Below are 26476 nucleotides of genomic sequence, written 5' to 3' on the forward strand. Positions count from 1 at the left end.
CAATGAAAAGCATCCATGTACAAGGATTTCACTTACAGCTTGACAAACAACTGGATAGCTGGTCAAGAATATCCCCCCTGCAAAGGTGGCTGTGGTCATGGCGATGTGGAAGCAGGTGTTCAGTAAGGTGTGCCAGCTTTTCCTTGATATGTGAATGGTACTACAGGAACGGATGGTAAACAATCAGAAGACTGGGATACATCTAACGGACATTGTCTTTCATGAGTACCTGTGATGAAGGATGTGGGTGATGATGATGGTGAAAAGGCATAAGAGAAGCAGTGCAGTACAGGCATACACCACAGGGTGGAGCACTCTGGCAGAGTTGTGTGATGTGCTGGGGAAGTCAGGTACTTCCTAAAAAAACATATTAAAAAAACATATAAACAGAGACAGGGAAAGTGTGTTTATAGTTCGTGTACAATGCTACCAACCTGCAGCACTGCGTAGTTGCTCAGAACTGAACAGCGCATGGTGGACATGCTGCTGTCAGTGTGGACCAGCTGACAGCCTTCCTGGTTCCAGCCTCCTCTTTTCTCCAAGGCTCGCAGACTCCACTGGGCAGCCACAGGGTCTGTGCCGGGTGACAAGTGGCGCAGCGACACCCAGATGGGCTCTGAGAGGTTCCACATGCTGCAGCCATCTGTGAGGAAATACATCAAGTATGTTTCATTGTGACACCTTCTGAGAACAGGGCAACACTAGTTACTCAAAGATAGAAACGAAGTGCGTGTGCTAACACTCACCCAGACCAACAAAGATGACGGGTGTATTCACGCTGCGCCGGCGGGAGTGTTCCCCAGAGTTGCTCGAGTTTCCCGTGAGCGGGAAGAAGCTGCCGGTCCTGAAGGTAATGAACTGCAATTTGCAGTCGGCAGGAGCATCCGGAGGAAACAAGGTGGCAGGCAGCGTCACCGAGGCAACCGCAACAGAGTTCTGGGAAGAGGAAAAAAAGACAGTTGAGTGAATGTCAAACAAAGTTGGCTCACAGAGTGTGGCTCACCTTCATCGGAAAATTGTTTAATGAGGTGTTGTGGGAGCCGGTGCTGCACCGGAAACGAAGCTGTTGTGGAGCTGGGTCTGGTGACTCCATCCCAGTATGAATGGTGGAGATGTCCCAGCGCTCATACGCAGTACAGGTTAGGCCAGTGAAGTGGGCCGGACGAACCAGGTGGGCCTCCATCACAATGTTCCTGGACACCTGACCAAACAGTTCAGTCACTCACACTGCTGAAACTAGCGATGTATTCACCAGGAGTTGTGCCTACCATGGAGAAGTCCTGAGCGTGGCTGTGGAGCTGAGGCCAGGCCAGAGTCTCCAGCGAGACAACAATGGAGCTGCAGGCTCTTTTCTCCCTCTGAGCGATGGCCAGGATCTTGGCGTCCACCTGCATCAGGTTACTGCCCATCTCCACCAGCACCTCTGACAGCTGAAGCAAACGTGGACAGAAACGCTGGCGTCTCAATCGTCATCTCAGCGGATATGTAAGATTCATGGATTTTTACCTCTCGAAGTTGTCGGATGAATTCCATGAACTTCTCCATCATCTGCGCCACATACAGCACATCCACTGAGTCGGTGAAGCCTGCAGCCTCCAGTGTGTACGTGCGCACTTGGTGAGCCACGGTGATAGCATTTGATGTGTTAATGGGTCGCTGCATCGGAAAATAATTTAGAATCCAACAGACTGTTGTTGACATAAAACAAAGAGTGACAGCTGCACTGACCAAGATGAAGGTGTGAAGGACACGTGTGATGCCATTTGTGTAGTGACAATCGGAGTAATCGCCCTCCTGCCACTTGCCAGAACGGTCACAGTAGCGTGAGGCCTTCCGTTGCTCCATGCCACCGTCCACGGTGAGGGCGGGGTATCGCAGCTGGAGGCAGTACTGGTGAGAGGTGATCCCTGCCAGAGTCCTGGGCCACCTGAGTGTCGCAGCAGGGGACTGGTTACTCACAAACAGATAAAAATCCAAGCATCACTGACGCTGCTTACCTGAACTCGCCACGGTTGTTGACTACTTTATCCTCTGGACAGAAGGAGGCGCTGTTCTCCAGCACCACTATTTCAACGGTCAGAGATGTGTTGCCCCTCCCAGTGGAAACTACACACTCCCACTCTCCACTGGCTTCCACATGAACATTGAACAGCATAAGCTCACTGCAGATTCAAAGAGGAAAGATGTTAGTATTAGTATTACCCCCAATTCCTACTAAATTTAAATCATGGACAGTGGTGAATATTTCAATTCCCATGCCTGGTAATGAAGGTGCAGTCATGTAGCACGTTCTTCTCCAGCTGGACGCCCATCTCCGGATCAGAGGTGACCAGCTGACCATTGTGACGCCAGTGAAGAGTGGTTAGTTTGTCCACAAAAGCAGCAGTGCAGTGAAAGGGCAGGCGGTCACCTCGGAAGACAACCTGACGCTGGGACGGCAGCAGTGAGAGGGTGTGGAGCTCCAGAGGACCATCTGAGCAGCAGAAACATCTCCAGTTTAATCGAGCCGATTCCTCATTACACAACCACAAGTCAATATTCCTGCAGAAGCCATTATGGCTCGCGCCTTAATCGGATCCAGGCCGCAGCCATTCATAAAGGCAACCCACAAGGATTAGTTGTCAACACAGCGATGTGATACTTTCAGAAATGTGGCCCTGCTGAGCTGCTGAAGTGACTTTCCAAAATTCCGATCGGCTAACTATTAAACGCCAGGATAAGCTCCAGCTCCAGTGCTGTTTTCCGAAAGTGTGGCAAAGAGACTTGAGGCCGCGCTCACCACAGCTGAGCTGGCTCTCTCTCAGGCCACGCAGGGGCTTTCCTCTCAGGCTCCTGGGGTAGGCGCACAAGGTCTCGTCCCCTAATCGGGCCGAGGTGCTGCGGAAAAAGCCAGGGATCCAGCGTAACCCGCAGTCACACGACAGGTACTCTGAGTTGAAGTTTCTAAAAAGAACATCAGGATGAATGAATTTGAGGTTGAAAAAAAATGAACAATATTCATGAATGATGCAATATTATTCCTCCTCTTCATCATCAACACAATAACTGATCCAAAAATAGGGAAAGTGGAAATAAGAGACAGACAACATCTGTTCTTCACTCTGCTCCCTATCAATTGAGAACCTAAGTAATATTATTGCAAAACAGTAAAATAGTAATATAGTTACAAAACAGTCATATAACATGTCAAGTAATGTTAGAAATGTCTGTAATTTATCAGTGAATTGAACTAAACATTCATTCCATATCATTCATTCATCAGCTGTCCATTTGACCTGATTTTTCTTTCATTCCTACATCACAAAATTGACACTTTCTCTTTCAATTCAAAGAAAATACAGACTCTTTTGAAAATGTAAACAACTGACTAATAAACATGTAGATAGCTTGTGGACTACAGTGACATTTATTTAACAATGAAGTCTCAGCACAGCAGCCCAGCTCCGTTCAGAACTAGCCTGAAACCGGAAAAAATAATTTTATAAACTTGAATGACTAAAATAAATCAACTTTCATGTGACTGCTGTATCGAAATTCTTCATTCAGCAACAAGTTTTGGAGCGTGGTTGCTTGGTATGGACGCTATGGCGTAGAACGCCTGAGTGTCACTCCAGATTAGTCAGAACATTCAGGTGCCAGGTGCCCAGGTGAGAGTCCATGTCAGTGAACGAGCTGAATAGTAGATGTTTTGTTTCGTATACAGTGATGCTGACTCAGCCCTTTTCTAGTGTGATGTTTGACTTACACAAGCTTGAGGGATGGAAGTTCTTGAAACACGCCCGAATCCAAAGTGGAGATGATATTTCCTGAGAGATTCCTGTCGCGGAAGAAGTGAAGTGAATTAAACCTTAGCTTCAACAACATTCCAGCGCGAGTCTGGTCCTTACAGTTTGGTGAGATTCGTGAGACCCTGGAACATGTCTGCAATCAGGCAGCCGATGCGGTTGTTGGATAAATCACTAGAGGTGCGAAAAAGAATGCACTGGTTATTTAAAATCCAAAGACAACTTTCGTTTCAGATACATTCCCTGTTTTGTTTAGAAGCCTCCCTTAATCGACTAAACAAGTCTGTGTCTCTGGCTACTTTCCCTTATCTCCCCCTCAGTGGGACGCCAGAGAAAGTTTATCACCAAAAGTGGGGCCCCTGTGTTGCCGTCCACCTCTGAGCGTGATGTATCACTGCAGCCAGTCAGAGATCTGCTCTGTTGCACCCCTGACACGACCCAGCAGAGAGCTGTCCAGAGCATGTGTTTATCTCCCCCTGTTTGTTTGGAGAAGCCCCAGACCTCGCAGGGAAAACACAAGTAGGGGGAGGAGAGGAGGGACTCACGCTGTGAGAGCACCTACGACCAGCATCGACCCGAGACTGATTCCATTGAGACGTTTTACTTGTGTAGCGCCAAAGTTTTCAGCGTTTGATAATTGCTAAACAGTGTTTGGGGCCAATTCTGGCCAGATTTTACTCTGCACCATTGCTTGGTTATGCAGTCAAACTTTATGACAACAGTAAAAGTATTATATCAAATGGCTTTGTAATGGCCCTATTCTGTGCCCTAGCCTGTGTTTGGTCGTGTTTGTTGTGTTGAATTTTGTGTCAATAGTTGCTAACCTTCAGTTTTTTATGATCTTTGAAGTCTTTTCTCTAAAGAGATGTTGAAGTTTCATTGTCAGATATATGTTCTTGGAAACCCTCATGTTGTTTGTCAGTGACTTCCACATTTTCAATCCCACTATTGCAGTGTATTCACTGTAGTTAAAGCATATAGTTGTTGTAGAGAAGTTGTACAGAAGTTCCCTCTTCTTCTCTGCTCCTCTTCATCAGGTGTTACTTTCAACAGTCTCTGTAGATGATCCAGCAAATTTGCAGGACATTTGGGCAGCATTTCCACAAGCCAGTTTCTTTGCTACCAGGTAATAGTAGAATATTTCACCCCATTTTTTCAGTCCTCACCCTGGCCAGCAGGAGGCACTGCGACTTTGAGCAGTCACCTGAGACAAATGCCTCCATAGTTACGTGGAAACAAATCTCTATCAAACACAGATGCGACTGAAAACTGCAACATTATTGTGTCTTTTCTCAAGTTTTTTTTCTTTCCAAATACCAATTGACTGATTTAATTGCTGCATATAATTTCCTGGATCTTGAGGCGAGTTGCCTCTGGCTCCTCGTGGTGTCCACTTGCTAGAGACGTCCGAGAGACATCCAACTCTTCAGCAGAAAGCCAAAGCCTGGTTCCACACGTGTTAACATCTTGGATTTTTGAGCCAAATGGACTGTGACCCGAGACTGAGTCAGCAGTGTGAAAGCTCTGGAGTCAACCTTGACCCGTCAGGTTTGTTACCACTAAACTATGAATAATTTGGAAGGACAGTCGAGTGTGCTCACAGTTTGCGAAGTTCAGACAAGCCATGGAAAGCCCCCGGCATGATGGTGCTGATCAGGTTGTGCTTGAGGTCCCTGCGGAGAGAGAAAATATGAAAAATACACCCGGGGGGAGAGGTGACGCATCCTTCCACAGAGAAGAGTGTGAGCTAAAACAGAAAACAAATGCTCCAAAGCAGGCTACTACAGCACACAGGAATAGGATAGGAAACCCTATCCCATCAGCGACCTGGGTTTGTGGCCAGTATGATGGAGATCTGCGATTCAACCACATCCAGGATTGTTAGTTTTCTTCTAGTTACAAAAACAGCTCCCCCGAAGTTTGGCTTGGCAATTCTTCACTGTAAATATGAAGTCTCATCGCTGCCTTTGAGGATCTCATTTCCCACTATCAGCTGTTCCTTCCCATTCCACATCTACACCCATGTCTGAAACTATTTGGCCTGAATGTCCTGCAGAACTATTTCTAACATGAGTTCATGGTGAACCCAAGCTTTCCTTAACCGGTCTGGTCAGAAGACCGATGGTTATCTGCAGGACACGCTCTGTGCGGGTGGGAATGTGATCCCTGTCCCTAGGATTAGAAAAATATGAATTCCCAGCACAGTGATCACAACAGAGGACATCCGTATGTGGTGGCTGATGACAACACTCTGTGTCTGGATTTGCATCTCTGAAGCATTTCATTGGAAAATTGGCTGCCATCGATTCTAAAAGAGATTCTTCTGCTGTGTGGTCAGAGATTTTGTTGCTGGTTGCTCGGCTCATATCTGGATTCAAAATAAGACACAGCTTATAATGATGAAGTACCGGCTGTCTGGCTCCTGACCAAACAGCTGAGCTCTGATTTGTTTGTCTCAAAGCAGAGCTGTGTGTTTCTGTCAGAGTGTGTTGGCTAAAAATAGACATGTAACCCAGGAAGTGGAAACGCTGCGAACCAAGCGCTGGTGTTCTGCGCGACCATGTGGGTCCGTCATGGTATCATCTGCGGTAATCTCTGTGCGGTTTCGCGTTCCTCTCTGAATGTGCTCCAGTAGCAGTGTAGGATTTGACGATGAGGGTGGAGGGAGAACAATACGGCTGAGTCCTGGGCTTCATTAGTGCAGCAATGGCATGTTAGGCACTGCCCACCACTTCCTCTCTTTGATGGACGTCACCCCCCTCCCCGTCTCTACCATGAAACAAACACTCATAAGCAGCGCACCGATGACCTCAGCATATTCACAATAGCTACAATGACGCTGTATTTCAGACCATGATCCAGTCCATCTAGATCTCCTGCAAGAAAAGTTCTGTGGTTACTCAGCCTCCTACCTGTTCACAACTGATTCCATTGAGATGTTTTACTTGTGTAGAGCCACAGTTTGCTACGTTTCATAGTTGCTAAATAGCGTTTGGGGGCGATTCTGGCCAGATTTTACTCTGCACCATTGCTTGGTTATTCATTCACTTTCACAAGCCACTTTTTCTTTGATACCAGGTAAGAGTGAAACATTGCTTATTCCAATTCACCCAAGCCTGTTTCAATGATCATTTCAAGCAACTTCAATGACCTTTTTCACTTTGGTCACGATGACTTGGATGGATAAAGTGGATGCCATATGGAGCAAGGACCAAACATATAACTCTGATCCAGTGCTTGTTCTAATAATGAGCATATTTCACCTCACATCTGTCTCTGATCATGTCAGTTATTTAAGGTATAAACAACCACATCGCCCCCTATTCTTGTACACAATTACCAGATGTGAGGTTCATGCTCAGATCGGGTCACTGAAAAAGGTTCCAAACCCGATTAAGTACTTTAAATTACCCCACCGCTCCGCTGCGGGGGAACCCAGAAGTGACTGAGATATAGATTACACACAGCAGAGAAATATGAAGGACAATTCCTAACAAACCCACTCACTTTTCACATACATTCACGTACTGAGCTGCAGACAGTGTTGCTGTCAGTCTATCAAATTTCTATCCAGAGTAAAGCACACTGAAATCTCCTGGTGGCAGGAAGATTTACAGGATAAAATATGTGTGTATTTTGGCATCATATCCCCACTACTTGTGATAGACTTTCTTATCACCAAGATGGGGAATGTGCACGAGCTCACCCGAGTCAATAACAGCAGCTGAAGTTGGACACGTACAGAGCAAAACTATAAGCTTTGGATACAAACAGAACCCAAACATCACTCATGGCTTTTCCCTAGTTTATCGCACTTCTATTTTCCACGAACCACTCGCACCACAGCTCCAGCAGGACTCACAATGAAGGTGGCGCGTTGTCGGTGCGCCCTCAGGAGCAGACAGACGCCTGCCTGACAACAGTTTCACAGCTCAGTGGCCTTGGCACTGTTGACAGGAGCTGTCACAGAGGAGTCGGAGAATATCACAGGCTCTCAAACTCTTCAAAGAGTTGCGTCTGCGGACAACAGTTGGAGCCTTGTAGGCAGCTCCGCTCACTCGCTGTACTTGTACCGTTGTAACAATACAGTTTAAATAAAGAAAACCAGGCCTGCATTGCATGTTACAGATTAAACATGACAGTGTACTAACACTCCTAGATATTACTCCAGTCATCTCATCAACTAACTCAATTGTCAGCAGTGGTCATGCATGTCTTTCACAGCCACTCAGTTTCAACTGTTTACTGAAGTGTTGTGTTTCACTTAATGTCTGCCATTGTAAATATAAATCCTACACGTTTTAGTCACTTTCACCAAGGGCAGGGCCAAATTCTCAGAGTCCTAAATACCCATTTTTAAAACATATGTTCATTAATTCATTTTAATGTTAAAACAACGCAAATTTTATTTGATCAATTCTTCAGTTTAAATCCTACTTTCTGCAGGTCCCATATTTTTGCTTAACATCCAGTAATTTTTACATGTTCAGGCTGTTACACTTGAAGTTGTGTGTGTCTGTAACCTGATGTGCAGTACTGTGTTCCTCGATCTTCGCCGATGTCTGCTGTGTTATGTAGATGACCTGCAGATTTGTCTACAACTTCCCTCCCCCAGGTCATTTTTATCGTTTAGAAGACATGATTTGTTGGTTTTAGGAGACATTACCACCACGTTAGCAAACATTAGCGTGCTTGCTAAGTGAGTCAGGGCTCACAAAATGGTGATCATAAGCAAGACGCTGTACTTTAGATACTCCACATTTAATATTATTGTAATGCATAGGAAAACACAATCTCAGGAATATTTCAATTTATGCAGAAACTTGCCAGTTAATTCTGAAAACTTTCCCAAGGAAGCACCATTGAACCATCGCTCTGACGCGGTGATTCTGAACCTCTGAGGTCAAACTGGTGAATCAGTCAGCACAATCGCTGTCAACACAGTTCAAAATAACAGTCTAAAACAGCTCCTCGCTCCCTGTCAGCTTCGATTGTCCATCCTCTGCGGTCATAAGAACCTGAAGGCCACCCCTCATCACGGAGGTGAACTACTCGATTGTCTCTGCTCTGCATGAAAACTGGGAGAATATGACGGAATCAGACTTGGTTTAATTTTTGCTAGTTGGACAGGGACCATGGATCAAAGCCATACCGCCCCATAACAAAAACAGTAGAGGGAAAGGTAGGGGGAGGTAAAAAAAAAAAAAAGTTGTGTTGCAATAAACGGATAATAATTCAATGCAATAAGTTTGTAATGTCAGGCTTTTTTTAGTGTGTAATCTTTATGGTTTCGTTTTGACAGCAAATATAATTAATTTTGTTTAGTTATTTGGGGAATATGTTGGGTAAATCTGGCATATCAACTGAAAGGACTCCTCCACGAAATTCAGTGGATTAAACTCTATATGGTCTTTTACTACTATGCAATGCCGATCTGCACTCAGAGGCTCAGCAGGACATGTCATAAGATTTACTTAACCATCTCACGGAGGGTTCACATCCAGACCAAGTGCTCCATTATCAGGGCCTTACTCAGCAGCTGCCACTAAGAGAGACTTTCATTCTCATGACTCCTTATGCTCAGCAACGATGGCCTGCACTTTCCTGAAGAGGGTTGAAGGGATGAGCACCTGGGCCTCATGCAGGCAGGAGAGGAGCTGAGCAGTCGTGGACAATAATGAAGACATGGCCTGTAAGAGGCGCCAGACGTGGAGTGCTCTTTCATCAGGAGTGCAGCCACAGAGTGCTCCTCGGACATTGTTTAGGCCCCGGCCTCAGTGCGACGGTGAAAGTGTCTAGCAGCAGCCGTACTCGCCGAGTGGCGACTGAGCATTTTGCGAGTCTCTGATTCACCCTTGGAAAAAGAAAAATCGGTGACACCTCACATTCTGACAGAGGTCAACGCAGACCATTTTTGTGTGGCTCGTCATTTCCTGTCTGGACGCCATTACTTGCAGAGGCCCTCACTCGTTTATTTTTACAGTTTCCTTTTCTTGCTTTTTTTTACAAGCTACTTTTCCCTTTTGGGGAGGGGCAGGTGGGATACGGGAACCAGAACTGAGCAAAAGCGTCTCTGTGCAGCCCAGACCCCACCTCCCTACTCCTTAACACACTCGGTCACAATGGGGGCTCTGTAACACAGGCCCCAAACCTACTCCCGTCTTTCCCCCAAAACAGGAAACCAGGATCCGCAGTCTTCTTGTTTTCTCTCCAATTTCCTGCTTTGCTGCCCCTTCCTCAGATTATTTTCTTTATTTGCACTGGCTCCTACCAGATGGAATACTAATTGCATTTTGTCAGTTGGCATCTGGACAATAATAGTATTGTGGCCAAATAAAATAAAGAATGACATTTCTCCGGTTTATAGACGAACAGCGGACATGCACCGACTTCATGACTGAAATGTTTAAAGTATTTGAGGCCCACAGCGACAGGCCATGACTGATGGTAACATAAACTGCGCAGACATTAGAGGGATACACAGAAATAGAGACATACACTTTATTTAAGGTGTAACATATGCTTAAGTTGATTACACGTTTCCACAGTTTCTTTCTCTGGAGTTGGAGATCTATCTGCCAAGGAAAACTTTCAAACCACAGCCTGTTATTGCTCTCAGTTCTGGCGTTGTGAGGGCTTAAAGAAGGTACGTATTTGGTCTCACGATATCCCCCGCATACACAGCAATCAGGACCAAGCGATCTGCGTTGGAAGAGCTGCAGAAAATTGCTCAGATGATGTCACGAGGATCGAATCCCAAGTGCAGATGTCTGGTCGAGCATCATTACCGACAAGTTAACAGACCTGAGGTTTATATAATCACAGTACACACTACAACAGGAAGGAAACAGGAACAAACGCCTTTCATTCAAGCTATCAATGAATAGGCGGATTCATGTCTCGAACTACATGTTTAGAGTATGCGGCGGGCAGGTTGGGTGGGGGGGTGTACAGTGAGACGGTGGAAAAGAACTGGAGCAGATAAGGAGCATGAACGGATGTGGAGGAAAGTCAGTCCACAGAGTTACTGTTGGTCAGCAAAGTCGAATAGCATGGAAACAAAAGAGCAAAATCAGAGTGTAAAAGAAAGATGGCGGCATACAAAGTGTACAATTTGCTAATGGGCTTATGAAGGGGTTTGCTTGCTGTTTCAATAAACCCCTAGAGTCGTGCGTGAGCTTGGTTTGCAATGCAAACACCCCAGTCCTTCAGTTTATCTGACAGCCACATCTGGAGTCTATCAACTCGAGCAGCACCCCCCTTTTTTGTTTCCACTCTACAGCACTCTTAACCCCTTCCTCATCGGCTCCACTCCTGAATGACACGCACTCTCACTACGTGACTGTTGCTCAACTTTGTAAAGTTAAATCAGGAAACGCTGTGAAGGTAAATTCATGTCCACGCTGACGAACATTGACCCACGCGTTGATACAATCCGATGCCTTATCTAGACCGGTCTAGACACCAGGGCTCCCTGCCACCTCTGCCACTTTCCCACTCTTTCCTCAAACAATATAGTGTGTTTGTTTCTGCTCACTTGAAATAATGTTAATCTCTGGTTCAGCAGAACAATCCCCAGTATTATATTGGACAAAGTGCAGAGGTTTGTGTTTCCGCTCTCCCTCCCGCTTCCTGCCTTTCTCTCGTCATACCATCTTTAGCCATCTCGTCTCCAGTTCCCCTATGTCAGATGGTAAAGCTGTTTAAGTTGGACTGCATCCTAACCCCAGCTGTTCAGAACGGTAGGGGCCACCTCAAGGTTTAGTCAAGGCAGAGGAGCTTACAGAGATAGATATCAAACGCTACGGTTGCAAATAAGTGTAGGACAGGACAGAAGTTCCACTCAAGAGTGAGCTAGAAAAATAGAGTGTCAGGTATGCGAAGGCATCGTTTCAGTCTCTGATGCTGTGAACGTGTAAAGGGCTGCCAACACCCAGAGTATCCAGCCGCTCCTGACCACAAAGCTCGCTCCTGCCATCCAGACCTGTCAACTGTAGTACCCTGCTGCTCCCTCATCCATCATCATCACTGGCCTCTGCTCTCCCGCTCCGCTCCATCTCTCCCTGGCGGGTGAACAGGCCTGGTAATGAGGGGCCCTTGTGCCTTGCCCGTCTGTCCCGTGTCCCATGGTGCAATGGGGCCCAGTTGGATGAGAGCCAGACTGCCTCGGCTCTATTTTGCTCATTATTCTCATTACCTCCACTCAAATCAGTGCTCGGACAGGCTGCTGCGATCTGTCCACAACTTAGGAAGGTTCAGGCTTGTTAGTGGAGCTGCCAGCGTCAGCTCCCAGCCCAGGGGTGGACGGTGTCGCAACACATGCGTAGTGTTGAAGGCCTGTGGGCGCATGTGTTGGTTGAGTGACCACTTTGAAAACAGCATTTGACACTTCCCTTATGCCAGGTATGATGGTTCCTCGTCCTAGTCACTGCTTTACAGTAGGGCCGCAACCATTAGTTGACGTCATCGATAACGGCGACAACTAAAATTCGTCATCGTCGAAATCTGTGCGTCGATGCTTCATGTTTCTCGTGGTGTTAACAGACACGGGCCACAGGATGGGTATCGAGAAATGGTTGTTATTCTGAGGCGGTGAGAAAATATCACATTCTCTGGAATCATTAAGATAAGTTCATTTCTGTTCCTTTAATTGGTTCCTGACTGAGGTCGGACTCCAACTGGCCAACGTCGCTGCGCGCCCCAGGATCCACGTCACCACCTCCGACTGACCGCCTCAGTCACAGTCACGGAGGAGTTCGAAAATGTGGATTTGTTTTGTTTGCGAAGATGCGCGTCTTAAGGACAAGCGAACCCCTTTGACACCATGGTAGAATGATGAAAGAGTGTTCCGTGTTTGGTCTGTGACGTCACACACGCTCGAGCTAACAGCTAGCATGTCGTTCGTAGCTAGTAGTATCGTAGCTAACTTGTTGTAGATGTAGTGAAGTGTCCTCAGTCTCTCTCCTCCGAATAATAATAACCAGACCTGAACTAGGGAGCTACACTGAACACATCATTTGAGATTATTATTCAAATAAGACCTTTTGATGTGAAAGTTGATCAGATATAGATATAGATTTTATATGAGATACATATGTGTATAGTGATGATTTTAAATTCTTCTCAAGTACCAATGAAGACCTCAGTTTTAAAGAACAGGAGCTCTCTGTTAGACTTGACCATATAGAGACCAAGTCCTGGAGGACTTTGTGGATGGAAGACTGAGCCGAGACTAAATTGAATACAGTACAGAACGAACCGATAGTTTGTTCAAGTGACAGCATTTCAATGTGCGTGAGTGTTCATAGCCCTAATAGCTTCTGCATTCTGTGCTCAGTTAGGTCTCAGTCTTGGTCTCATCCCCCTCATTGGTCTGGGACCCGACTCCAGAGTTTACCAGAACATCAACCTAGTTTCTTAAACCACAGGCCAAAAAAGGTGTTAAGGTGCCCTAAACAGTGTTCCCATGATGCTTTGCAGTTCAGTCAACTATGGTTGATCGCTACAATGTGGTTCCGCCTCCATAGCCGCTCAGCAGAGCGGTGTGGCGCTCCAAAGAGAAGTGGGAAGGAGAAGATGTCGGAAGACACGGACAAAAAACTGCTGAAAACATGACATTTTAGCACTTTACTGTCAATACTGTCGGCTCCGACCGCAAGTGGCCTGGTTAAGACGAGACCAGTTACAGTTAGAGAGAGGTACGAGGTAAGCAGGAAAATGCTGGGTTGGTTTCTGGGATGGGAAAAGTTTTGGAGGTCAAAAGGCTGAAATCATTGCAATTACTGTAAGGAGTGGGAGCCACCAAGCTTTTCCAAAGTGGAAAAACAGTTGTTTTATTTTATTTTATCTGGCTTATAAAACTATTTCAGTGACGTACATGAAGGTGCTGAGCCATCCGGCACACATGTGACCTTAAGGTTTAATTGCTAGACATTACTTCATCCAATCTGACGGAGTGATTGAAAATGACAAGTCGAAAAAGGACCAACCCCAGTTATGCATTTAACAGCAGGCAAGCGACCAGCATCACTTAAGAGCTGATAAGGTGCAGAGTCAAGATAAGAAAGCCAGGCAAACGGAGAACATACTTGGAGCTGGCTTTATGTGGCCATGATAAGAGGGAGACACCCCTGGCTGAGTGACTCAGAGGGAGTGGGTGCCCCCCACATTTATCTCACTCATGTGTTGAGCCGTATGTCTGGACACCCGTGGTCACGTCCCACAGCACATTCACCTCGACTGAGTGGTCTATATTATTCCACTCTTTCACAATTTCCTCCATTGTATGAATGGAACCTGGAGAAATCATCAGAACCAACTTCCATTAGTAGAATTACGCTAAAATGAATTGGAACTCCCAAAGCGGCGAGAGCTTTTCAGGACCCCGGCGTAGTAGTTGGATGGTAAGCAAGTTTAAAAAGGGTTACAAAAACACTAGACCAGAATGACTGCAAAAAAACAAACAAGCCTAAATGACTCCTTTGCACTTGGGTGGTTTGGCAGATTGTGAAGGCAACGCAGTCTTTGAGGAGGTTTGTTCCAATGAAAGGGCTAACTGTGTAGATGACTGTTTGGCATGGAGGAGCGCCGCCCGCCCCACAGCTTTATTATCCCACTCACAACAGCACATCAGGCTGCATTCAACTCTGAATAGGTGAGTGAACGATGGGCTTTTCAGAGACTCACCAGACTAGTCAAGAAGTGTCAGCGCCCACACTAGGACACACACTCAAGTCACGACAAAGAGTGAGAGTGTGTGCAGTCAGGGAGCAGACTGTGTTTATCCTTTTCACGTAGAGGAGGCGATACAGCGTAATTCCCTGATGTGTGTTTACTCAGCCCTAGTGGGCTGGGCCTTTCATTATAGCACTGACCACATAATATGACTAACTGTTCACTACTGCCTCAAACGACAAGCACATGTCGACTGGAAATCATGAAGCAACCTGAAGGATGAAGTGACAAAACGAGACTCACTAGATGATTATTAAACCAATAGAAATGAAGTTGGGCCACAACTCATTTTTGCATCGCACATTTTCCCATGAGCTTGGATGTCTGCTATTGCTGAGAGGAGCAAAACCAAAAGGTTAGGGACGTCAGCGTGAGTGAGCAGACCTCCACTGCTGCGTGTCGGAGAGCCAGAGAAATGAAGTCAAGGAATGAAACGAAGCAGAGTTGTTTTATGTTGGGTCCTCTACTGACAGCAGACGCCCACACTCCTCTGTCTTGGTTCGTCTGACCCTTTCAGTTTCCCTCTAAAATGCCTGCTGCTTCACACCACACGAGAAACAAGTGCAGAATTATGGCACATATTTTAGTGTTGAATGAGATACAGGATGTTTGTTTTATACGGCGACATCGTCAGCTTAACCATCCAACATTTAACACTCATACACACTGTTACATCACAAGCGAGAATTTTCAAACACAAACCACCGACCCATTCAGCAAACCCAACAAATAAGAGCAACAGCAATGTCTTCTCTGAGGTTATTTTCTAAACCACGGCATCAAACTGGGGCGGCACCACTTAAACTACTAGGTACACGTCTAGCCTGCATTTACAAGGACTGCACCACAAACAATGCTAGCAAAACCCTGCTAACTATGAGCATACTCATTTGCTGTTTTCTTCAGGTTGACTTTGGTCTGGTGATACACTGTGCCTTGGTCCATTTCCATGTTTCAGCCAAAGTCTGAACTGGCATATAGTCATGCTAAGACTTCACAAGTTAATTCTGACTTCAAGCAAAGAAAGGGTCCTACTGATGTTAAGCGCCATCTCAGTAGGTGAGCAAATATAAGCTCAGTATCCAAGATTTAACAGAAAAGTAGGTTTTGTCTCTTCCTGTAGGCACCTTTCTCGACACCGCTTGAGAATTTAACCAGCTCCACCCTGGCGTTTACATGGCAAATATAAAAACGGCAACGTCAGCGGCGTTAGCTTTTGTTTTCCACTGGCGCGTCTGGTGTGAGCTCCGGTAGGTGGGAACGAAAAACCAAACAACTGCTGCAAATTACCAATTTTTTTCTTTTCTTCCAGCATTTATGAGAAGCTGTTAGCTTCATGGGTGGCAGCTGAGTGGCATGTGGAACTAATATCCTGCCAATCTAACCATTCCTCCATCCCATCCCACAAAATAAAAGTCTGACTCTGTGCAGCATCCAGGAGAAAAATTTGGATTGGCTACCAAAACGCTGGAAACTCAGCAGGGATGCTCTGTAAAAGCCAGGTCCTGTGGGCAACAGTCACTGTATTAAATCATAATATTTGAGGTGTTGGAAGGTGAACTCCATCCGGGCTTTAAATACAAAAGATTTTTTGTCGTTTTTTTGTATCCTACCCTACTGGTTGGCCAACTTGGGCAACTCATCCTCAATCCCAAGGAATAATACAGCTGAAAAACACACACAGATATATATATATATATATATATATATATATATATATATATATATATATATATATATATATATGAAGATGATGTCGGAAGACATGGAGGAAAAATTGCCGAAAACAGTACATTTTAGCACTTTACTGTCAATAAAATGTCTGTAATTCATTGGTCTGACGTAATGTGGCTCAACCTTAGCAGCATGAAACTGGTTTGCCTGTAAAATACCATAATATTGTGAGCAACTGAGCTTGCTGTTGAGGGTGATGGCACCTCAGGTCCTACTCAGGCCTAACAGAATGGGTGAATTGGAATGAAGTCAGGGGAAGTTAGTTGTGAAGGTAATTCGATCTCTGATGTCAGAGCTAGACTCCTTTGTCGCAAGAGCCACATCTGCCTCCCAAGCCATAGATTCCAGACCCCTGCTGTGTAGTGACGTTGGGAAAGTGTGTCCTATGTTGACGGCAAATTCAGCCTTCACATTCCATGTTGAGGCGTATGTGGAAATAGATCTATAAATCTCAACATGGTCAACAGTTGCTTCAGCACAGTCTGTGTGTTGAATTAAAAAACAAATTTAGAGGGTTGTGATGTTGGAAATTCAATATGAAATTCAATCTATCACACTACATTAGTGCTCTGATTCAACCTCAGTTTTTTGTTTTACATCTTGCTTACCTTTTAAAGTGGGACAGAATGAGCAAGAATCATTAGCATTAGCTTTAACTGTTTTATCGTCCTCCCACAGCTGTGCAGTTAAAAATAATGTAAATAATGACAAGCTGGTTATAAAGTGCCATTCATCAGGGAATGAGCAGCGTTTTGAGATTAGTGTAACTTCCCAGAATTCCAGAGTCAACAAATCATACAGATATTTGGAGTTATTGCAACACAAATGAGGATGGGCGGCCCGTGGAGAGGACCTTATCTTGTCCGGAGGTGGGGGAGGCCACATGTTAGTCAGGATCATTATGTGGACTTCTCAGCCTAACAGTCTGGGTGGATCATCCTCCCTTCTGGACGTGAGCCCACACTACCGACATCAAACATAAGCACTCATATTCACGCTATATGTCTAAACACTGACTCCATCTCACACGTCCACATTTGTCCATTCACACCAAATGGAGAGGAATACTCACAGCTTCTCCAAGGCAAACAGTCCGAAGAACGATCCATTGCTCAGAACGCGGATTTTGTTGTGGCTCAGTATTCTGAAAGAAGAAAACACCAGCTTTACTAGTCATAGAGGCTGAAGCTGCAACCACAAATGAGATAATTGAGCATCCTCATCCTCGCTGTTTCTAAATCATTAGCCGGAAAAGCCTTCATTCCCAAATGACTTTCCACCGGCGAGAGCCTGTCCTGGAGACAAGCATGCTTCCAATTAAAAAGACCATCGAGATTAGTGGCACTGTAATCTTGATCTCGCAGACATTTTTCCTTCAAGAGAAAGGTTGGTCGACATCAAAGGCACGGCAACACAAGCCACGCAAACGTGTTCTTTCCTGGCTCTCCATAGGCCAGTGACTCTTATCATAGCAGAGGCCTCACTGGAAATGAGGCTGAGACGTCTGACACGAGTTCATGGGAAATATTTACAGTAATCAGTCAGCAGAGAGGGCCACTGTCAGAGCCAGGATTGATGGAAGAGAGTTTGAGGGCTTCCTTCAGACTGAGGTCAAGAGGTCAGGTTTCTAAAAATAAACATTGGATCTCTTCATAAAACCATTTCCAAATATTCTTTTCCATAACATACGACCAAAAGAGAGTACACATATAAGGTTTATATTGACTCACTGTACCCCCAGTTGTTGACCTGAGCAGTGGCCAGATAAGCAGCCGGCGACCATCATTACCATGCACTTCAGGTTCACATCATCTGCACCCTCAACATGTGGCGATTCATGGGGTGTTGGCGACATAAAGTGTGCTCTTAATCGAGGGAGCGAGGCCGCGTGTGCCTATTTAAAAGAGGGAGCCGACTGTGAACAGACTGTGAGATTTACAGATTCAGCAGCAACAGTCGCCCCCCTGTTTCCTGCCACATCAATAAAAACATTGCCTTCAGCCCTGCGCCTTCCAACACAGTTAATGACCAGATTTAATCATCCAGGCTCCGTATACAGGAAGAAAATCGGCAGAGCTGGCTCCTTAAATGAGAACTGACGTGTTAGAGCCATTTGCAACTTTCCAATGGTGGAAAAATCTTCATGGGTTTTGTTTTTAAAACAAACACAGACACATCTCAGGGGACTGTTGTTGCACAGCTGCCGAGACGTGGTTCTAATAGCTGAGACTATGTTGAGTCTAATGGTCATATTAATATGTATATTAAGGATATCACAACGACTATCTCGTAATGAGTTCTTTTTACAATTAAATAAGGCTAGATTAAATGACAACATATGTAGTACCGAGTTTCCACTGCAGCAGTGCATTATGGGACTTACAATATAAATGCATTTTGTTGTTTCTCACATGTCGATCTCAAGGCCTGGGGGTCAAACCTGTGTTACCAAACCATTTTAGACCACCCTCTAGTCCAATACTAATTTAAAAGGACATCAGAAATGTAAATAGATTTCTTATTTCCTGTAAAAGGAGTGGCACTGACCCCTTGTACGTTAGAGTTAGACACCCCTGCGCTACATCTTAACTAGTGTGGCTCACTGCCGCGGCTAAATGAAAGCTGCCACTGTCAGAAAAATGATCTCTTTTAAAAGATGAAATCTCACCTGATCAAGAGTGGAAACATGGTAACAAACGGGTATGAACATGACTCATGCTTTTTGGTTTTGGAACACTCCCCAAAGAAACCTTATAATCACTTAAGTCTGTTGCTGGTGGAATTCAAGTCGTGCTTCACATAGGAAGAGACGGGCCGCTTGGATTTTACTTCACTTGACTTACTTAAAACTAGCGTTTTTACTGTCACCAATTCAGTAAATGATAAAACGTTCCCCTCTCTTTCACTATCACTTCTTGACTGGCTGCGTTCCATTCCGTTTTTTCCTCTTTTTGAGGGGGTGCTACTCAACTGTCTTGAATTTGACCATGCTTCTCTACTGCAATGATGCCTCAGCAACGACTGATTCATCACCTCATGGAGATAAAATCGACACTGTTGTGACTCGACTCTTCCTGTATTTTTAATGTGACAAGATCTTACAGAGGATGGCAGAAAAGCGTCTCAAACTCTGATGTATTGATGAATTGGAGGTATGTACAGGCACTATATTTGAGTAGTTCCTTGAATGACTTCAACATTGCATTTGCAAATGATCAGTGATGAAATACACCCTGGCGGTTGAGTGGGGATATTTTTAGCACGGCTGTGTCAGCGTTATCGTGGCGCTGTGAATCCGTGACCCCCAGACCTCGGGACTGCTGCTCAAGTTTGGGCGCAGTATCTCACGTATAACTGGATGCAGACCTGAGATGAAAGCTACAGAACATCCGGAACTGCCTGAATAATTCAATGCAGATAGAAGAAGAGAAAGTCACATCTGGCAAAGAAACAAGCATCTAATTGAAAACAGGCCGCTCGAATACAGACACACTTGATCTTGAGTGAGTGCATTACGCAGGAGGAGACTGTCTCCACGCATGTAGTCTATAGGAAATATACACACGAGCACCCAGCACGCATGTGCGGATCTAGATGTTGGGAGAATATTTCCATGAGACTGCTCTTCCGAATGCTAGAACTTGAAAGCTCACAAATAAACAAGCACAACCCAAGCACAACAACAAAAGCCGCAGATTTCCAGGAACAGTGGTGTTGCTCGGGCTGGACACTCACGGCAATTGCCCAAAGTTTTCAGCATTGTCACAGCCGGGACATTGTTCTTGTGTAAACAGTGTGTAGAGTAGAACTTTCAGAAAGAGACAGGAGGAACTTTGTAAACAGACTGAAATAGTCAACGCTCCCATTAGGCTAAACAGGAAACCCAGCCAATTAGCTGTTTATTCAGAGGCCGGCTTCAGAGGTCAGCGCTGCGGAGGGAGCACTTCCTGGACCCACATCGCACAGACGGACCACTGTTAGGACCCAGCTGACAGTCGGGGCGCATGGGAACACCATGATCAGAGGGTGAGCGAACTTCACCCACCGATCCTCAGAGGAATCATGAGTCAAGGGCCCCACATGATGGCAAAGCAGATTGAGTTATCTCCGTCCGAGAGCAACATGTTACTGGGCGCAATTGAGCGATGCCAGAGATCTCAAAGCAACGTTTAGCATCTCTCATTAGCTCGACCCTTCTCTGACCACAAAAGGTCTCACTGGCTAATTCAATCCACCTAATCCGTGTGCAAGAACCAGGGCCACATGTCAGGCTCCAGGATCGCGTCCAGCTCGGTTCTGTAATTGATTTACGCAGAGACATCAAAAAGCTTAGGTCATATGAAGAGAGCCAGGTCAAACACAAGCGCCAGCCACTGTCATGCAGAGTTCCAAGGTATCGCAGCAGCAACGAGGTTAAACAGGGTCATGAAACACACAACGGCTGCATATTCAGAAATCAACAATCCATCTGTTCGCAGAGGCTTGGGTATGAAAGTGGAAAGGAAGGCAGCAGAAAATGAATGTTAAATCTTATCTTATACTGGAACATAACACCATCTGAGAAAGGTCACCATTTTGGACTGGTTGCTGGAGAGGAGCGGGTCACATGAATTTTAAGGATTAAATCTACTCAAATACATCTTTACAGCAAACAGTTATCTCACACAATGATCACAACTGAAAAATGTCTCAGTGAGGTCATTCAGCAGTTGAAAAGTATCCTTATTTTACAGGCACGGCTGTTACAATAATTTGCATTATTACTCATGTGACAGGTTTTAATGCAGGAATGATGAGTGAAAGGGAAGCTATCAGGGTTTGAAGTGTAAACTTTCGTCTCTTGGGCTACAACTACAAGCCATAAAACTTTAATGGATGTAGCAGAAAGAAATAGAGCCTCACACAGTTTTCCTCAGATAAAACTTCAACTCTTTAATGGAGAAAAAAAAACAACATTCTACTGATTTGTTTTGTGCAGAGTCTTCTTGTTGCGTGTGGCAAGGAGAAAAAGCAAAGCGTGTTCAGTTCACAGCAGCTCCTCCCGACTGTCTGCCACTTATTTTGCTGGTTTGCTCAATTTGCCTCTCTCAGCCACAAAAGCATTAGAAGGCCACACAGGAGCGTGACAGCCAGCTGCCCGGCTCGCCTTTAGACCCAACCCTCTCTCTGAAGCGTACCTGCTCACACTAGAGCTTTGCAGCATATTCAGCTGCTTCTAATTTATGACTTTTTTTTTTTCGTATCTTGGTGTTGAAGCTGCACGTCATTAGTCCCTACTGCATCCAAGCTGTCTTAAGTCATGTCAACTTTGAACGTCATCCTATTTCCAGCAGGGTTTGAAATGGATTTTTTGATCTTCTTTGATACAATATTAGCTATCCAAAAATATTTTTAAAAAATGTATTTGATATTGTTATATGTCACACAGATAACTAAACATTTATATTGAAATGTAAAATTGTAAATATGAGTCAGAGTTTCTTTTTTCTTATCCTTATTACAGTAAATCATCAAATGTATGGAGCATATTTATAAAGTAGTACTCGGAGGTAGGAGGCAGAGTGTGGCCAGGTAAAACCCCCCACAAAAGATGCTGTACGTTATTTATCATTCATACTTTGCTATTGTAAATATAACTCTTTTGTTTTAAAATTTGATTCTTTTCATGAGAGATGCTTATAGAAGTAGCATATTTTTTGTCTCTGAAATTAATAAATTAAAGGTATACAAAATCTACATTGACATTCAGTATCTTTATATCATAAAAAAATATTAACATAGTTCTTTCTGAGTGATAGTCACCACTCAGAAATAACTTCCAATACTGAATCAACTGTGTATAATTTAGCAAATATAAATTTTATGAAAAATATAAATTCTAATAAATATAATCAAAAACATTTTAGCATAAATGCATTTCATTTTTTTTTTGTCTTGTGTCTTCCTGGCTTGATGACCCCTCATATATACTATTTAACTGGCCCCTCCCCACTCACAATATTAACATTATTGGCCTGACCGTCAGGTGTAGGGGGAGCAGACCACAACATGCCTCATCTTGGCTCTGACAGAAAATAGATTTTCATGAAACGTTCTCACTGACTTTGCCTCTAATTTTGCCCAACCAAGCCGTTCTGCATCCAGCGGGCACAGAACCAGAACTCAGGGCGGAGGGTGAAACAGTCATGATGTGGGCCCACCCAGAACTCTGGTTTGGCACTTTTTTGTTCCTTTCCTCTCTCCTTGTTTTGTTGTGTTGGTTTACTTTTATAGAACATACTTTCATTTCTAACACTTCATACATTTGATATTATCTTCCAGCTCATGTCAGAGGGCAGATGTTTGAAGGGGAAAATAAAGTTGAAAAAAATACAGTGAAGCAGAGTAAAAACGTAATGGTCAGTTCTGAAAACAATAGACACGTCTTTACTCAGGACATTGACATGGTTTGACACATTTTGAAGTGCTACGGAAGTCTGTTCCATAAACAGGAAGCGTAGTAGCGGGAAGCTAATCCACCATTTTGGATTGGACTGGTGGATGTGGTCTGATCTTTGGAGTTGGAGTGATTGAGGAGTCACAGCCATAGAGGTGAACTCCAAGTTACTTCAGTCTCCTGAGTCTGAATAGTCAAATCCCCCTCATGTCAATGGCAATAAAAATACATGTATCTCTGGAATACTACTACAACTACTGCTACTTGTACTACTACTACTACTAATAATAATAATAACTTTATGATAATAACAATAATGAAAATAATAACAATACAATGACTATTATTATTGTGACTCTTATTTGTACTTTTTACAGCTGCACATTGTGGTGCAGCAGAATCATTGCATGACCAACTTGACATTTGAGTTGAACAATAATGTGGACTCCCTCAAAACAGTTTGACATTTTTAAATGTATAAATGAAATAACCAGAACATGAATGACTGGATGAGTTTTGGTCATCGCTCCCCCCGTCCCCCATCCGTTCATGGGTCCATCACAGACACTGAGGCTCAGGTTCTGCGTAATAAAGAGTGTCAAAACAATCCCAACAACCCAACAGGCCACTGTGTAAACACCATTTATCTTTGGATCCGTCTGTAAACCCACTGAGACCACACGTGAGGTCAAAAACAAAAACCCCTGAGAGCACAGTCAACTACAGTCCCTGTGTGTCCTTGTGGGATCGTAACTCCTGAAATGAACACAGCTTTGCATTAGCACTATTTATGTACTCAAACACACCAGTCATCTTTCCTAACTCTCTTGGTTCTTAAATGATTTTCCATGCTCCACTTCACTTTCCCCGGTTTTGTTGCAGAGTTTACTGCCAGTTCACCGGCAACTAAGCGAACATGGCAATATTTCTTGTTATATACACATCACAGTCACGGCGCTCAGAGTAATGAAGACAGACGTGTAGGATCAACAAAATATTGCAGTGGAACCAAGAGATGGATTAAAAACTGCATTACCTAACTTGGCTGTTAGCAGGTTTTCCAAGGACACTTACTCAATCCAACTGTCAAGACTAATGAAGGCTGTTAGAGAGCTGCATCACCTCGCCGTTTAACCTCGCTGACACCGATCTGGCTTACGTGAGTCAGTCACAGGGTGCTTGGCGCGTACGTCGGGAGAGTAAGATCATCTGTTTTTACCTTCGTCAAGGAGTTTACGTTTTTGAGAGTTTGTCCGTCTGATTGTTAGTCAAATAACTCTAAAAGCTCTCAACGCACTTAAATAAATGTTGTTTACAATAGGGAAATGAACAGAGGATGTATTTTGGTGGTCTGACGTTTTGACTGGATTCTTTGACTTTACTTTCTCACACAACCAGCTCCAATCAGGAGTAGCCAAAAACTCAAAAAAGATGTCATGACTTCATAATACACAGCATACAAGGGTGTTTGAAGGTTTCTAGAAAATCGCTGTATCGTCATTACTATTTACAACTCAGCAATACTGCACTAAGTAGGTCTCCTTTCGGTCTTGACCATGCAGGACTTGGGATTGTTTTTGTCAAGAACACAGCCTTTTTTTAATGCTAAATGTGCAGTGTAGAACCTGAATGATACTTTTGTGCCCATTAGCAGGGATGTAAGAAAGTATTGATACGCTCAAATATCGGGATACTTATTGCATGATATTGTATCAATATTTTGCTGAAGTATCGCAATACTTGATTGTGCAATACTGTCTTGATATTTTAAGTCAGCCATATCAATATTTAATTCAAAGATACTTGGTTATGCTGCTGCATTTGTGAGATGTTTAATAACTAACATTTTCTTTTTGTACACTGGAGTCATTTTTTTATTTTTTCATTCTTCTATGTGAAATTTCACCAAAAATCTAACTGGGCTGACATAAGAATAAACTTGTTTTCATGCATTATCTGCATGATCGGATTTCCCCCCTTAAAATGACGGCTCTTATCGCAATACATTGCTTAACATACAGTAGCGCAAATATATCATAATGTATAGTATCACCACTACTGTATCGGGATACGTATCACACAATACCTGCCAATACCTGCTGATACCTGCCGATACCTGCACGATATCTTCCACAAATGGTGATGGTTTTGAGTCAGTGTCTCTGCCCATTTGAAAACAAGGTCCAAAAGTATTACAGCAAACTTGCTTCTTTAATGGAATTTTACTTTGGCGGTGTTCTGTAGGTGGTTTAACACTGATAAATACACTGTGTTCATCTATACAAAGACTTGTAAACGGAATACAGAAGCATGAATGTATTACTCATACAAACACACACATTTATTTTTTACAGAAAAAAAATAAACTGAAAATCATTGGAACAAACTAGTAATTCGTTCTATATTCAAGTTGGTCTTGGTTTCGACTCAGCACTTGGGTTCAAATCCACTGCTAAGACATTTTTAACCATGGCCCAACACATTTTTTTAAATGGACACAGTTTTGTTGATAATATAGTTTTCAGGAAATCGTGTGACTTGAGCTGTTTGGCAGATGTATGTACGGCCTCAGTGACTTTCTAGTTTTAGATGTTCTCAACATGCGTTTCAGAAGTTGAGGACCACATTAACAAAAGTAAACCAGCTACATTGACACAGACTATCGACTCATGACTGCTGACATTCTCAGCTCCGTTGACATCCCCTATCATCCCCTATTTAAGAATACAATGCACATTCCAATCTAACAGCTGGAACACTAGCAGGAAAAAGCAGGAAGCAAAATGTCCGGCTAAAAGCGAGGCAATCTTCGAGACTGGACGAATGGTGAATTTATCATCTTACAATAAGTGCTTTCCAAGAGGCCTCCAGACTCTATTCTGTCCAAATAGCTTAACCCTTTCCTTGTCCGAACCATGAGGAGCCAGCAAAGCCAGCAGTCCTGGGAGCCCCTCTGACCCGGAGTCACCATCCCAAATCTAACAGAGAGACTAAGTGGCCTGGAGCGCAACAGGCACTTAGGCAGCAAATGCATGTGGAGATGTGAATGTGTCCATTGTTGCAGACGCAGCGGAGGTCTGCTCGCTGCCAAGCGGCAGGACCCATTTGCCGCCTGTCATGTATGGAGCCTTCCATGTAATCACATGCTAAATGTTTGGCCCAAATCTCTGGAAGACAGCTGGAGGCGCTTATTCTACATGGAAGGCCATGTTTTTTAGGCCATCATCACCTTTCTTTGCTTATCAACATTGCTTTTTATTACAGTTTTTCTTTTTCAATATGGTACTAAACTGGTCCTTTTTTGCCTCTACCATCCTTTCATACCTCCTGTGCTCGGGTTCCATGGGACTGATACACTATTCAAACAAAGTATACAAAGCTAAAAATCTAAAAAACTAAAGGGCAGATATGAGGAGACCTCCTGCATGTGATGTGAGCAAGTGTGGAGCCACTCATTATGGGGTGCATTGTGCTTTGCTCACCCTGCTGAGGAAGGAGTGAGGCATTGCGGTGTGTGGTTGTGTGTGTGTGTGTGTGCATGAATGTGGAAGCGATCAGATGTATTTATACCGTCAGTGAGCCCTCATATGAGTGTGTGTCCCCGAGTGGTCCCGAGCGCCGGTCTAAAATTAAAATTGGGGTTTTTGAAATGTCTCTAATTAGAGTGGGGAAGACTGAGACCTATTTTAGGCGTTGCGGTGATGCACGCCCTTTCCTGAGTGTGTGTGTGTTTATGCCAAGCAACCTAGACGTTGCAACCGTTGCCCATTATCCAATTAAATGTCAT

General features: G+C 44.2%; 1 protein-coding gene across 3 annotated transcripts in view; it reads right to left on the reverse strand.

The window, feature by feature from the left end:
• The window catches only part of adgra2 (adhesion G protein-coupled receptor A2), a 41013-nt gene that overhangs the window by 3371 nt on the left and 11166 nt on the right, over positions 1-26476 (reverse strand). For all 3 annotated transcript variants that reach the window (XM_053871304.1, XM_053871305.1, XM_053871303.1), the window contains 15 exons: positions 17326-17397; positions 5387-5458; positions 3888-3959; positions 3746-3817; positions 2780-2943; positions 2260-2473; positions 1998-2162; positions 1729-1927; positions 1507-1656; positions 1269-1430; positions 1004-1201; positions 747-936; positions 435-643; positions 230-357; positions 37-160 (listed from right to left, as the gene is read on the reverse strand). In XM_053871304.1, coding sequence (XP_053727279.1) covers positions 37-160; positions 230-357; positions 435-643; positions 747-936; positions 1004-1201; positions 1269-1430; positions 1507-1656; positions 1729-1927; positions 1998-2162; positions 2260-2473; positions 2780-2943; positions 3746-3817; positions 3888-3959; positions 5387-5458; positions 17326-17397 — 2191 coding nt within the window. The remainder of the gene's footprint in view (positions 1-36; positions 161-229; positions 358-434; positions 644-746; positions 937-1003; positions 1202-1268; positions 1431-1506; positions 1657-1728; positions 1928-1997; positions 2163-2259; positions 2474-2779; positions 2944-3745; positions 3818-3887; positions 3960-5386; positions 5459-17325; positions 17398-26476) is intronic.

Source organism: Synchiropus splendidus, chromosome 7 (assembly GCF_027744825.2).
Source record: "Synchiropus splendidus isolate RoL2022-P1 chromosome 7, RoL_Sspl_1.0, whole genome shotgun sequence".
Taxonomy (NCBI): Eukaryota; Metazoa; Chordata; class Actinopteri; order Syngnathiformes; family Callionymidae; genus Synchiropus; species Synchiropus splendidus.